The 15,548-nt window shown below is 39.0% G+C and overlaps 1 protein-coding gene across 4 annotated transcripts in view; it reads right to left on the bottom strand.

Annotated features, from left to right (window-relative positions):
• Nucleotides 1–15,548, bottom strand: part of HPRT1 (hypoxanthine phosphoribosyltransferase 1) — a 65,561-nt gene that overhangs the window by 7,050 nt on the left and 42,963 nt on the right. For 3 of the 4 annotated variants that reach the window (XM_069074107.1, XM_069074108.1, XM_069074106.1), the window contains exons 2-4: nucleotides 8,562–8,668; nucleotides 7,794–7,977; nucleotides 725–1,741 (exon numbers count right to left, since the gene is read on the bottom strand). In XM_069074107.1, the coding sequence (XP_068930208.1) occupies nucleotides 725–1,741; nucleotides 7,794–7,977; nucleotides 8,562–8,668 (1,308 nt within the window). The remainder of the gene's footprint in view (nucleotides 1–724; nucleotides 1,742–7,793; nucleotides 7,978–8,561; nucleotides 8,669–15,548) is intronic. The other variant, XM_069074109.1, reaches the window with a different exon arrangement.

Raw genomic sequence — 15,548 nt, 5'->3', positions numbered from 1 at the left:
CTTTTTGCAGCCAGGGTTAACTAAACAGGCAATATATACCGAATTGGGTTTTTTTCCAAAGAGTGGTGGTATGGCTTAGTGGAGAGGTTACCTTGGAATTAAAAAAAAGAAAAAGAAACAAAAAATCCAGTCCTGCCTCTGATGGATACTAGTTGATGACAAGCAAATAAATCACCAACTGATTAGAGCATCCAGCAACTCTCAAAGTCTAGGCAGTTACAGTTGAGTTGCTGATGGGCTGTGTCAATGGAGGAAGTCCCTGCAGTGATGAAAATCACAGGTTGGATGGACCTCTCCCCCAGTTTTATTAAAATGCTGAATTTATTTCATTTCTGTTTTGTCTCTTCACCATTTCCCTTTGTCTAACTGCCATCACTACTCTCTCCTACAATATCATTCCAAATGTATGTACCCAATAAACAAATCCAAGGGAAGAAGTGCATTGTTAAAAACTAATGGACAACACATTCTTGGCAAAGTACTCTGGATGACATCTACCGGACTCAGCAGGGAAAGTTCTCACTCTGCATTATAAGGACAGCCAAATTATCAACTATTACAGAAATATGCTGATGGAAAATTTTTTAAAACAAATTTTAAATTATTTTCCTAAAAAGATTTCAATAGGCTGAGATGCTCAGGACTGAACATCCAATTCTTTAACATTGTGAACTTTGCCTTCTACTTTGGGGAAAGAATAAACTACCCTCTTTTCCATGCTTGCCTGAATGTTTTCTTTAATATCCTCAGGAGAACTAGCTTCTTGGGGACTTGGGGGGATCTTTTCCTCAGTGTCAAAGGACTCCTGGCTTTTTGATTTGGGTGTAACCGGCTCGGAATCTGTCGTTTCCTCCTCTGTGTTGGGTGTTTGTCCATTCTGTGCTGGACTCTCAGGATCAGACTTGTTCTCTAGAGGATTATTATTTTCAATTTCCTCATCTTCCTCCTCCTCTTCCTCCTCCTCCTCTTCTTCCTCCTCCTCTTCTTCTTCTTCTTCTTCCTCCTCCTCCTCCTCTTCCTCCTCTTCTTCTTCCTCCTCATCCTCTTCGATCTCCTCTACCTCCTCCTCATCCTCTACCTCCACCTCATCTTCATCCTCATCCACCTCTTCTATCTCCTCCTCATCCTCTGCCTCATCATCATCTTCTTCTTCCTCTTCCTCTTCTTCTTCCTCCTCTTCTTCGTCTTCCTCATCTTCCTCAGACAGTTTTACCTTTTTTGATGGAATCTTGTCTTCAATTTCAGAGGCAGCTCTCTTGGCAGGCAGATTTACAAGTTTCACATTATTTTCTTCTACCTCTTCCTCTAGTGCGACTAGATGCTGGCCACTAATGTACACGGGCCCGGAACCACATTTTAGACGTAAAACGACTGGTGGGGTAATCTCAAAGCCACCAAGAGAAACTGTGGGCTGAACGGACAGTTTCAGCGATGCCAGGGTGACTATAGTTGGGCTGCCTTCGAAATTCAGGGCCTCGGCCTCAACGACATGTAATTCATCTTTGGCACTAGCTCCTAAGCTCACTGTCCTCAACGAAAGCTGGTGTTCGGTTTGCTCATTCACCACCTTGAAGTGGAAATCTTTGTCAGCTTTGAGCTCACACCCGAAGAGGAAGCTTTGTGCCCGGATGTGGTTCACATCCATATCCGTGTTCTCAGTGGGGCAGTTGTACGAAAGGCATCGGGCAATCGGGGTGGGGTGGGCAACAGGTAGCTGCTGGACTCTGTCTTCAGTGGGGTTCTGCTCAGGACAGAATCACACAGAGGAAAAAAAGCAGGAAAGTATATTCTTTCAGGCCATTAGGACAGTGCTTTCCAACTATTTTCATTCTACCTATTAACTTGCTGGGACACATTCAGTTTCCTTGCATCCAGCTAGTCAGAGATCCAAACATCACTTCCTCTGCCTTTTATACCCCCTAACCACATCTATGCATGTATGTTACATACATACAAAACTGTCTAAAGAGCATATGCACCTCAAGGATCCACGGTTTTGTCAGCATAGGCACCTCTTTCCACTGACACAGACCGTGACCCTTCTATGACTTCAGAGAGTCCTTAAGAGTTGCTGTGACCAAAAAATTCATAACCATGTGGCCAGCTTAGTAGTATAAGCCTTCCCACACTTAACTAGCCTGGTTTTAGAACAGACATACAGTCTTTAACAAACCAGGCCTATACCTGAAGCCTTTCCAGTTTGGTAGAACCCTGCTAGGGCCTGGAGAACTCTGGTTTATCCTCCAAGGACCCAAGTTTCAACTTCATGCTATAATGAGGCATCAGAACAAGACTTAAGTGTGTGTGTCTATAGCTTATCATATACATGCATACATTTATACATGTATCACAGATATACACATGTACAACACAGAGATGCCACACATAACACATATACCTGTGTATACATACATATATGTATATATGTGTATGCATGCACACAGACATACACACATTCTAACCATGCCCCCGTCTCTCCATTCAGATCTTAGGACAGGGATATAAGAAGATAAATCCAAGTGTTTTAGAACTATAAGGGACTTAGTAGTTATATGGGATAACAACAGATCTTTAGTAAGCACTTACTATGTGCCAGGCACTGTACCACAGACCCTCAGGCCTGGAGGAGATAGTGTTGTTAGTAACTGCTACTCTGGGGCACAGTCTTCAGATCTGTTTAGTCTGTGTAATCTTTTGTTCTTTTCTTTTTGGGAAGCGCCAGAATCCTGGGTTGGGGCCAGGGCTTAATGGTGAAGGTACAAATTAAACACATTCACCACAACCGCACTTTCTTTTTTGGAGTCTTTACTGAATCCTGAGAAAATTGAGTTCCATGAACCACAAACTAAAAAACTACCACCTACAGCTCCAGAGGAATGAATAGGTCTGCCTAAAAGGGCCACACCCCACTTCTGGGGGCACTGGTTTTTGAGTTATTTTGACAGTTTCCTGATTATCATGACAGGTAGTACCTATGCCCATTCCTAATTATTTAAATAGAGTGGGTTTTCTTGCTTTGCCCTTTGGTGCAGTCATGAATTATATTTGTTTTTTATATGTTTATAGAAGATAAGCTTTAAGCAATCTAATGTCAAGATGTATGACACTATTTAACCTCGGAGTTACTGACTACATATACATGCACACAAAGGTCAAGCTGAAAGCTACAACAAAAAGGACTGGAAGAAAACACATTGTGAGCTACAGTTCTCCTTTCCTACTCTGGTCAGATCAGAATCTGGGGTATTGTGTTCAGGTCTGGGTGCCATGTTTTGGGAAGGACATTGCCAAGCTGGAGCATCTCCAGAATACAGTGACCAGGAGGCCGAGGGAACTGAAGGTCATGTGATACAAAGATCAGTTGAAAGACCTAGGGATGTTTAGCCTGGGAAGAGAAGACTTGGTGGGTGGTGGGAGGAGGGTGGATGATTTGAAGTGTTTAAAAGGCTACTATGGGGAAGAGGGATTGGACTTATTAGGCCCCAGAAGGCAGAACTAGGAGCAACAGGTAAAGGTTTCAGAGAGGCAGATTTGGCCTCAATGTAAGAAACAACTTCCTAGAAATCAGAGCAGTTACAAAATGGAATGGGCTGCCTTGTGAGGTAGTGGGGTCCCCATCACTGGAGTTCTTCAAGTAGAAGTTGATGACTACTTATTCAGACATGAATTGGAATAGATGACCTCTGTGGTCCTTTCCAACTCTGGGATTCTTGTGGTTTTTCTAAATATTATTAGCCACCAAATGGCAACTTTTATATTGATGTTTGTGTGTATGAAATAAAACTCTGAAATATCCATATCAGCAAAGTTCTCCAATGCTTCATTGTAGCACAGGAGTAGTAGTAGCTCAAGCTCTGGCAGGCTCTACTATGCTGTAAAGGCTTTGAATAGGTCTTGGCAACAGACCAAGTCTGCTTTCCAAGGATCAGCCTAGCTAATTATGAGGAAGCTCATCACCAGTTAGTTAGCCACTTGGTAATGAATTCTTTGGCCATGGCAACCCAGAACAAAGAAAAATACAAAATGGCCAGTGTTTCTCCTTCTGCTACTGGAGTGATGAGAATTAAGTTGTGAAAAAGTGGGCAGAGTGTGATATATATAAAAATAAAGATTAAGGTGAAACATAGGGTCAGGTTCAAATACAATCCTTCGTTTCCCCTGTACTTCTTTGTCTATGGAAATGTTGACGTTTGCTTATGCCTGTCATGTTTATAAAAAAAAATGGGGGAGAAAAAAGACTAAATCAGCCTTTGGTGCTCTAAACATGAGATCTTTGTCCAGGGAATGAGGGGACATGTTACTAGAGTAATGAAATCCTGTTGATCTCAACATTCTTGCTATAAATGAACCCAGAAGAGAAGAGGAAGCTGCAATATATTACCAGCCAAGAATTGTGGAGAAGTGGTATAAAGGATGTCATCAGAGAGATGCAGAACTGGAAAGGAAGGTGTGTCAGTCATGTAGTGAGAGCAAGGGACAACAGATGGACAAGCCGTATGTTCCAATGGTATCCGTGCGTTGTCAAAGAGATCTAGAGGAAGGCTCCTATCCCAGCACGTTGGGTGGACTCCCTGTGGAGGATCTACAGGAGGACATGGACAAGAGGCGCACAGGAAAAGAAGGCGTGATTGGCGTTGCGGATCTGCATCGCTGGAAGGAATGCCCGTATCAAGGAGATCACAGATCTATCCAAGTGCCTAGAAAGTCATTTTAATCTTGAAGCAGGAAGCAGCTGCTTATTCATGACCCATAGCAAGTGAGTGTCACTGAAGACTGACGGTTGTGACTTGGCTGTAATGAATGAGGAATGCTGCTGGAAGAGGCGAAAATGAATAGCTGGTTTTCAAGCAGAAGTCTCTACTAATATGGAATGAAGAGAGAAATAGGGCACAAGCCCCAAGGGAGGCGTGAACATTTGTCAACAGATCATAATTCTTAAGTTTCCCTTGTGGTGTGAGATTTCAAACTCTTCACAGATTTTTTTTAAATGGGAAAGAAGAAATTGGGGCAGAAGGGAGGGAGAGACAGGAGAAAATAGCAATATCAGAAAGGAATACATTTTGTTTTTAAAGGAGAGGAGTTTAGAAAACACTTTCTTTCATATCACTCATGGTCAGACTCATCCTATTTTAGGCAAATAACAGATCATTTAAATTTTCCCTTTGGTTATTGACTATGACACAAAATGGCAATGCCTGCCACCCTTACCTGCCAGGACTTAAGAACAGAGAGCTGGGGAAAGCTCTTATACTGTTCAGACTTACACAATATTTTAATAGGAAATTTAGTATAGAGTGTGAAATGAAATCAAAATTAAAGAGGAAAGGACATTTGTACAATGCATCCGTAGCATTCTTTATTTCTCTGCATGGTCAGAAAATTCAATAGCTTATAGAAAGTTTCATGATTAGTACGGATTAGCTAGCTTACAATTCACTGTTTTAAAATAACTTTAAAACAAGTGGTCAGAGATCAACATGTGAATTTATTTTCTCCTCCTCCCATTAATGTTAGCTGATCCCATAAACAATTTTAATCTCCATTTCATGGCTTTATGAAATTAAGCATCTAATTTTTAAAACTTTCCACTGGCTTTCCATGTGTATACTTGAAATACACGCTTTCATGATTCACTGCCCTCTTCCAATTTTTTCAAATTTATTTCTTGAAACAAATGTTTTTCAACAGCAAACAGTTTTTTAAAAAGTGCAAGTTAAAAGATTCACATGGATAGCCACAAGACAGAAATTAGTTAATTAGCATTTTTAAAAACAATTATTTTGCCTCCACTAAAGTCCTATGCCTCAGTGTGATGTGGTAGGCACCCTGAATTTTCTAAGGCTATACCAGTGGAGCACATGCTCCAACAGGTCCTACCAAGCTGGAAAGGCTTCAAGTACAGGCCCTATGATATCTGTTGTTTGAAGAACATCCCAAGTTTGGAGAGGGCGGAAGGGGAATGAATGACATTTTTAGCTATAGCAACTCTCTGCCAACCAAGTTACAAAAGGCTTGAGATCTGTATCAATGGAGAGGATATCCATTCTAATGAAATTACAGATCCTTAAAGTCTTCAAGAATTTTGGCTGGCAGGGGAACATTTCTAAGAATTTGATTTTCCCCTTGTTTTCAATTTCTTAGACAATTTTAGGCAGAGTTTGCTCCAATTTCTTAAATAAAATTCTATAGGAAAATTGGAATAGAAAAATATGATTCTTTTAAAATAAAAAACTAGACATTTTAAAACTGCAAGTTTTTCATTAATTAAAGTTCACTTCAATAATCCTTTAGTATCTAAACACAACATAAGTAACTTTAATGTGAATAAAAATCTCAAAAACAGAATTAAATCTTAAAATATACACATGCCCTTCCTTGAAGTGTAGCTATGAAGAGCATTAGATGAAATATTAAATTCTTAACACTTCCTAGTTTCAAAATAACAGATTTCATTCAATACAATTATTTTTGACATCTACTTATCTCTGCTCCATTAAAGTTAAAGTTCTCTGTCCAGTTTCCTAGGCATATGAGTTTTGGTCATAAAAAACCAATGCCAAGGTTCTCAAGGTGGCTAGTGGAAGAGGAATGGACCAGCTTATAATGCAGACATATTGCAACTCCAAGGTCAGTTGGCCTTCCCACCAACAGCTGTGGCCAATGAATGGGGCTCAGTGTTGTTTTGCTTGTTCACACAAAACAAAAAAAAATGAATGACCCTTATTTAGCACAAAGGTTCTCAAATTTTGTGTGCAGTTAAACAAATGTACAAGTGAGACATCTGGCATGTTATAAGAAGCTTTGGGGATGAAGTAAAGTCTGGCCAGAGCTTGAGCTGGCACAAAAACTTTAAAGATGGTGGTGGGGAAGACAACATCCACACTAAATGGTTTGGCCTATTGCCAACAGAGATAAGTACCAAAGGAGTAGTTCCTTCAAACAAGCAAACCATTGTGCGAATGAGGGCGACTCCCACACCCCAGCTTAAATTGAAAGAGAAAACATTCTCAAAACCCACATGTGAGGAGTTTATGTGATGACTGTGCCACCCATTCTGAGGAAAGAACAGAAATAGTGAATGTGACATTGGCCAGAGCTTTTTGAGTGAAGTGAGAAAAAACAACAGGCTTTTTGGAGGAAGAAAGTAATCAGGATGAAAATGAGAGTGTTTCCAGCATGATCTGGGGAAGAAGTACTCAATTCTACATTGGAAAATTACAAGAGTACCAAGACCACCAAAAGTGTATAATTCAATAACAAATGGACACGGCACTCTCATTGTTCATCAAGAATTCATTTCATAACAATCAAATAGTCAATTACTTCTGCAGAAATTCAGAAGCAATAGAGAATTTTCTGTGCGAAGCAAAACACAAAACCAAAATCTGATTGGTTTCTTCATCATAGCAATTGCTCAGACCATAACAGTTACTGGTTGGGAAACAGGTTTTAATAAAAAAATTCTATTATGTAACCTACCTTATTGAGGCTTGGCTCCAAGTGACCTTTAGTTTTTACTCAAATTCAAATCTATCCTGTGAGGACAAAAACTTACCTCCACAAGTGCCAAAGAGGCAGTTTTTTAAAGCCACAATTTATTTAAATTCATGTAGTCACAGATTTACTTTTGTCTTGAAAGCAAACTAAATGAAATTGAAAACCCTGGAATTTAGTACTTCAGAGAACCAATGGCTCAAGCTCTACAGAAAGTGGACAGAAAACCTCCAGTTCCTAACAACCGTTCCAAAGGGGGGCTCTTCTCAATCACCGATAACAACCTTGAATATACTTACACAGTAGCTCTTCAATCTGATAAAATCTACCGTCATAGGAATTGATTTGTCACTATTCCTGTTCAGGGCCTTGATATAATCCAGCAAATCGGCAAAGAATTTATAGCCACCCTTGAGGACACAGAGGGCAACAATATGGTGGCCTCCCATCTCCTTCATCACATCTCGTGCCAGACGTTCGGTCCTAATTGGAAAAAAACCCCGAGATTTTAATAGAATGTGTTTAATAGCAAATATTCTTCACTAAAACTCCCTGAGCCTAAGTCTTGAACTGTACTCTAATCTACCCCCATCCTCTCACTGCCTCCTCCCAAGAATTTTCATTTTATTAAAGTAAAAAACAATTCACTCAAAAGCCAAGCACACAGGGAGACAGATCCAGTACCCAGTGATCAATTTCTTCAGTGCAACCTGTTGCACAGAAGACATGACACCATTTATTTTTAGAAAAATGTCTTCGTGCTCCAGATGCACAGCCTAATTTGGTCTTCTTGCACTTCAGCCCTAGCCCACTGCTCAGTAAGGGGAAGGCAAATATACAACTCTGGAACTTGCTCAAGGTTACATGGCCAGTTATTTCTGGGTGTGGTGCTGAGTATCAGAGCCCGGATTGATTCCAGGTCACCCCGACTCTGGAGCCAGTGCTCTTACTGCGCCACCTGGCTGCCCCTAGTAACCAACATTTTAAAATCACATTAGTTTTGTGATTAAAAATTAAATTGCAATTGTAAAGACTTGACATTCTGATCAATTTAAAGTCTCACTGACCTGTCCATGATAAGTCCATGAGGAATGAATACTTTTTCCAAATCTTGAGCATAATGCTTAGGGATGCAAAATAAGTCCAGGTCATAGCCTGGTTCGTCATCTTCAATCTGAAAAATAAAGTTTCACAAAAGTAAGAGGGCTTGGATGGAAACAGCACAGGTTGCTGACCTTTACCTGGGAATAGCAGGTCTTAGGCTAACAGTTACATGTCAAGCTGCAAGAGTAACAGCAGACTGCCATTCCCCAAAGTCTTAACTTACCAGTCTATAGACAGATATCTACCAAGAAGCACAGAGGAGGCCTGTCCAATCACCTGAAATGCAAAACTAAAGCATCTGCTAAACATTCATTTCACCCCTAATTGATTCCTCTTCTGCAATTTGGAAAAATGGAGTTGCAAAGTCATTGTCCCAAAACAATGGAAAATGAATTACACCGCCCCCAACATTTGATCAGTTTTGCTAAAAAAAAAAAAATTTCTTCCCCCTTTAAAACAATTCGTTGCTCTATGAGAAGTTTCCCTGGGAGGGGGACAAGGGAATGATACAGAGGGAAGGAAAATTTAGATACTGTAAAATCGAAATATATGCTATGTCCCATTTGGTTGTCTTTCACAGCCATTTGTACTCGCAAAATCCCAGAATGCCAAATCTGACTTTCCCCATTTCCTTGGTCTGGGGCTTCTAGGCTCTTACTGCTTCTGCCAATAATATCAACCAGGGTAAAGGCTCCCCTTCAGCTCTGAAACAGGAAGGGCAGAGCTTTTCTTGGAAGGCACAAGGTTGGGGAACTAAGGGGCCATGAGTGATTGGCTGTAGAGCAGTATTGGGAAATTGGGAAGCCATATTTCAAGCTAACAGAATTGCAGAATCTGTCTCTGAAGATACCCAATAGATCACCTTGTCCAAGCTGAACAAGAATCCACTCTACAACATACCCAATAAGTAATAGCCATCTAGCCTCTGTCTGAAGACCTTTACTGAAGGGGAAACTATCATCTTCCCAGTTAGTCCCTTCTACTTTTGGAAAACTCTATTCATACATTTCCCCCAAAATTCAACCCTAAATTTGCCTCTTTTTTCAACTTAGGCTCATAAACCTAGAGCTGGAAGGGGCCTCAGAGGGTATTTGGTCCAACCCCCCTCATGACACCACATAAAGCCTAGTGCAGGCCCTTCTCACTTCACCTGGACTATTCCAATGGCCTGTTGCCCACTCCAGTCCACCCTCTGTACACTTAGCTGTCAAATTAATCTTTCTAAAGCATAGGTCTGACCATGTTACACTACCCCCCACCCTGCAAAAAACTCCAATGACTCCCTAACACTTCCAGGATCAAATATAAAATCCTGTTCGATATTCAAAACCCTTAACCCAACTTGGCCCCTCCCAATTGGACAGTCTTCTTATAGCTTACTATCGTCCCACACTATGGAATCCAATGACACTGACCTCCTTGCTGTTCCTCCCACATAATACTCCATCTCTGACTTGCATTTTTACTGGCTATCCCTTGTGCCTGGAAGGCTCTCCCTCTTGGCTCCCCTGGCTGCCTTCCAAGTTCCAGGTAAAACCTCACCTACAATAAGCATTTCCCAATTTCCATGAATGCTAAGTACCTCCCTTCTGTTGGTTATATCTAATTTATCCTGTATGTAATCTTGTTTGTATATAATTGTTTGCATATTATCTTCTCTATTAGACTGTAAGCTCTTGGAGGGCAGGAAGTGTCTTTTGCCTGTCTTTGTATTCCCAACTCTTAGCAGTGTCAACTACATAGCGGGCACTTAATGAATGCTCATTGACTAATTAATTTACTGGATGGAGTGCTAGATTTGGAGCCATGAAGATTGCAGCTGAAATCCTACCTCAGACAGAACTGTGTGACTTCCCATAGTTACTTCCCCCAACAAAGAGCACTTAAGCAACAACAGGTAATTTGGTTCAGTAACAGGGCACTGACACAAGACTCCCCCCTCTCTACTAGCTAATTCACCTTTGGGGATGAAACTTCAGGCATCTAATTATATCTTAATTTATATATTGCTTTAAGCCCACTCTTTACAATGCCATGAGGTATATATATACAGTATAAGGATCATCCTCGGAATTTTACAGGGGTGAAAGGAGGCTCAGGAGTTTATGACCTACCCAGTCACACAGCTAGTGGTACCAGAGCCAGAAGTGGAACACAGGTGTTTCCTGATTCCAAGCCCAACACTCTCTCCAGGACCACGATGCTAGTCTAGAACGTGAGGAGCTTGCTTAGACCAAGCATTGATTAAGGGCCAACTATGAGTCAGGGACTTTTGAAGGTGCTGAGGATAAAGACAAAACCAAAACCCGTTCCTGACCTCAAGGAGGGTCTATTCCATTGAGGGGAAATGTACATTTAAAATTCAATACAAAACACCAGAAGGTAAGAAAATAGGAAACAGAGTGGGTGGAGAAAAACCAGCAGCTAGGAAAGTGAATTAGGAAGGGCCTCAGACAAAATCAGTTGTGTTTGGAAGGACACAAGAGCTTCTGAGCTGTAAAAGAAATGAATTCCATGCCCAGAGAATGTGTGAAAGGAACTAATGTATAACAAGCCCTGAAAGGGAGGTTGTAAAGGGCTTTAAATATCAAACTGGAGTTTGTGATTTTTATCATCGTGGTAATAGGGAGCCACTGGAGTTTAGCAGGAGAGTGACATGGTTAAGTGTATGACTATGACTATTATGTCAGAGTGGGGATACCTTTTATGAATGGGATGGGCCAGATGGTCTGAGGTTCCTTCTAATTCAAAATTCTGTCATTTTATGGTCAGATCTGTGCTTCCTCAGTACAGAGAAGCTCAAGTTTGAAGAGAGGCACTGGGAGGTAGGGGAAAGAAGCCTGGATTTGGAATGAGAATAACCGAGTTCAAATGTCACCTGTCCAACATCTTAAGCATGTGTGCCCCAGAGCAGCTGGGCAAACCACTTCACTTCTTGGAGATTCGGGTACTTTGTTTATAAAATAGGAATAACGATGGGCTTATTGAAAGGAAAAAATGAGATGAGAGCTAGGAATGCATTTCACTGACTGTGAGGTGCTATATAAAATAAAACAGCATTGTTGTTAATTTATTGATATCATCTATAATTTTGTAAATGTTAATTAGCATTTCAGATTATGATCTTTACAATTTCGTTAATGTTTCAAGGAACCAATGAGATAATGATATGAATACATTCCATTAACTACTGCAAAGTCCTATACAAAATAAAAGTATTGTTATCAATTTATTAATATTATCCTTATAACAAAGTTTTAACAAAAACAAGTTGTTTTTACAGGATTGCTTTGAGGAGCAAATGAGAAGATGGCTGTGAATACATTACGTTAATTGAAAGCTGCTATACAAAATAAAATAGCGCTGTTATTAATTCATTAATATTATCCATATAATTTTGCTAATGTTAACAACTAGAACAATTTGGTTAATCCGAAGGGCACACGAGATGATAGAATTTTATTCATTGCAAGGTACCATACAAAATCCCTATTAAAATTTTGTTAATATATTTTCACCTTTACCATTCTGTTAACATTAAGAATTATTTTACAGAATTGCTGTGAAAAGCAAATGAGACGATGCATGTTGTTAACAGCAAAGTCTTAATATCTTTGTGATTCTGTTAATGTTAAGGGTATTTAGCATTGGGATTATTAGCTGCAAGGTGATATACAAAATGGCATTGCTATTACTTTATTCAGTCAACAAACATTTGTTACCCTTTGAATTTTGTTCATTATTAGAGCATTTAGGGCAGAGCTTCACAACATAAAATCATAAAGTTCCAAAGGAACAGCTTATAGGATTGTTGTGAGGAGCAAATGAGATAATGGGCAGGAATATATTTCATTAACTGCAAAGTGCTAAACAAAATATTAGCACTGTTATTAAAATTAATCTTTTTAATTTTGTTCATGTTAATAACTAGTACTTCAGACTGTGATCTTTATCACCCTGTTAGGTAAAGAGCACATAAGATAATGATATGAATTCATTAACTGCAAGGTGCTATGCAAGAATGGTATTAACTTATGAGTATTATACATACTTTTGTTTATGTAAATAATCAGGATTGTCATCTTGATAGTGCTGCTAACATTAACAGTTACTTTCTAGTATCTCTCTTTAGAGCAAATGATATAATGGCCACAAATGCATTTCATTAACTGCTGAGTGCTGAACAAATAGCATTGTTATCAGCATCTTTGTGATTGTGTTTATGTTAATAATTAGTACTTAGGATGTTGATCTTTGCAGTTCTGTCAATGCGAAGACCACATAAGATAATGATATGAATGCATTTCATTAACTGGAAGGTGTTACATAAAACAGAACCATTAACATCTTTATCATTTCATTAATGTTAGGGACTTCGATTGAAATAGCTTTACAATTTTATTAATAATGACACGAATCCATTTCATGAATTGCAAGGTGATATTCAAAAGAAACCAGGATTGTTATTCATTTATTAATATTATTTTTAATAGTGTATTACTGTTAATAGCTAACACTTATCATTTATAATGTTTATGAGATCGCTGTGAAAAGCAAACAAGATAATGGCCACAAATGCATTTCATTAATGGCAAAGCCTTAATAGCTTTATGATTTCGTTAATGGTAATAACTGCTATTTAGGATTGTGATCTTTACCATTTCGTTAAGAGATTAATTTATTAACATTAGTTTTTATGATTTTGTTAATATTGTATTTTTACGTTTTGTTAATGTCAGGAGTAAATGAGATAATATAAATTAGTTTCATTAACTGCAAGGTGCTTGTACAAAAAAACGTGGCACTATTATTCATTTATTATTATTTCTATCCAAATTTTGTCAATGTGTTTTTACCTTTACATCAATGTTAACATTAACAATTAGTTTATAGGATTGCTATGAGGAAGAAATGAGACAACGGCTATTTCATTAACTGTAAGGTACCATACAAAATAACATGGCATTATTATTAATTTATTAATATTATCTTTGTAATTTTGTTAATGTTAATAACTAGTATTTAGGATTGTGATCTTTATCATTTTGTAAATGAGGAGCAAATGAGACAGCAGCTATGAATTCATTTTATTACCTGCCTAGTGCTATATAAATTAAAATAGCATTGTTATTAATTTATTAATATTATTTTTATTAAAATTTTAAGGCATTTTTACCTCGACAATTCAGTTAACATTTACGATTAGTTTACAGAATCACTGTGAAGAACAAATGAGACAACAATGGCCATGAGCGTGTTTCATTTACTGTAAAGTGTTATACAAAATAATGGCATTTTTATTAAATTATCTTTGTAATTTTTGTAAATACTAATAATTAATATTTAAAGATTGTGATCTTTAGGTTTTTTTAAGGTAAAGAGCAAATGAGAGACTGATGTGACTACATTTCATTAAGTGCAAGGTGCCATACAAAATAAAATAGCACTGTCATTAATTTATTTTTATCTTTATAAATGTTAACATAAATCATTAGAGGTCGGTGGTTTTGTTTTGTTTTTTAGTGATAATAACAAAGCTGCCAGCATCCAATGACCACAACAAATATGAAAATAATACTTGATACTAAAACAATTAGCCCCAAATATGTTCAATCCCTACCTTTCTTTCTGGTTTGACTCCCATTCACCATGGTTCTTGCTGAAAATGAGTGCTACAATGACATTATGGCCTGAAGGCTGAGGTCACAGACCAGCTTTGTCGAACCCTGAGATCTTAACAGGGAGCCATCTTGCAGAAAGCTGGCACTGCAACCACTTGCACAGATAACATTGTGATTCAAGTAAAAGAAAACTTGGGCAAGAAGGGCAGTATTTCCATTGAGAAAGTGGCAGATATAGGTGTAACACAGGGCTAGGTGCTTTAGATGCAAAAAGCACAGCCCCTGTCATCAAGGAGCTTACATTCTAATTCATAGCACAGGAGAATTAATCATTCTAATTAACAACATATAGTGGGCAGTGGTAACCACAGGGATGGCATCCAATTTTGAAGGTCTCTTAAGCAATGACAGCATCCAACTTTCTCTATGGACACACGCCATCATGTCTGGCTTCTCAAACAGTTCAATCAGTGCCCACTGAAGCAATCTTCAGCAAATGGCTAAGGAGGCTCATCCAAACTGGCAAGGATGGCTGCCTGAATGGGAGCCAAACCATCGACCTTCTATAAACCCCAGCAAAATTCTGAAATTTTCACTAGACTGAATGATTTAAAAAAAATAACATAAGAAACCTGAGTGACTTCTTTCACCCTAGATCTGCACAAAAAGACAGCCAGAAGGGCCCCAGAATAGGAAAGGAGGCCACTCTGCCTCCAGCTAAGCCAGTGCAACCACTTACAAGCCCAACCAGAGAAAGTAGCAGGGAGAAGCCATTAGAAGGCTCCAAGGAGGAGGACATTGGTCAGGCTATTGGAGTATTCAGACCAGGACAGCAGGAGTCCCTACTCTTTCATTCCTGAAGATTTTAAGATCAAGGGGGGGGGGGACTTAACTCTTGCAGGTGGTCAGGCACAAGAGCACCCCACCCAAAAACCAAGTGCAGAAGAACGTTTCCCTAACACAAAGCCCCAATTTAGGAACTCAAGCTGGAGACATGAGTACTGACCTGTATATAAAACTAATGCAAATTTTGAGAATCCTCCACAAGAAGGAAAGAAGTAGGAGGGGAAGGTAACAAGCATTTATTAAGCACCTACAGTGTGAAAGAAAGGCAGCTAGGTGGCACAGTGGATAGAGTTCTGTGCCTGGGGTCAGGAAAGTCCCAAAAGGTACCACTAAAAAGTCTGACACTACTGAAAAATTACTTCAGTATGTGAGAGAAAACATTAAACAGAGACTCAGATTAAAAAAGATGGGCCACAAGAGCTGCATGAATATCTAGGGAAAAAAGGAAGCAAGAGATTTTTAGAAAATGAAATCAAATCCCTG

Source organism: Petaurus breviceps, unplaced genomic scaffold, assembly GCF_028583685.1.
Source record: "Petaurus breviceps papuanus isolate PSGF00001 unplaced genomic scaffold, PetGlider_PUasm1.0 90881, whole genome shotgun sequence".
Taxonomy (NCBI): Eukaryota; Metazoa; Chordata; class Mammalia; order Diprotodontia; family Petauridae; genus Petaurus; species Petaurus breviceps.
The sequence above is the reverse complement of the archived record's forward strand: the minus strand, read 5'-3'. Positions and strand labels throughout refer to the sequence as shown.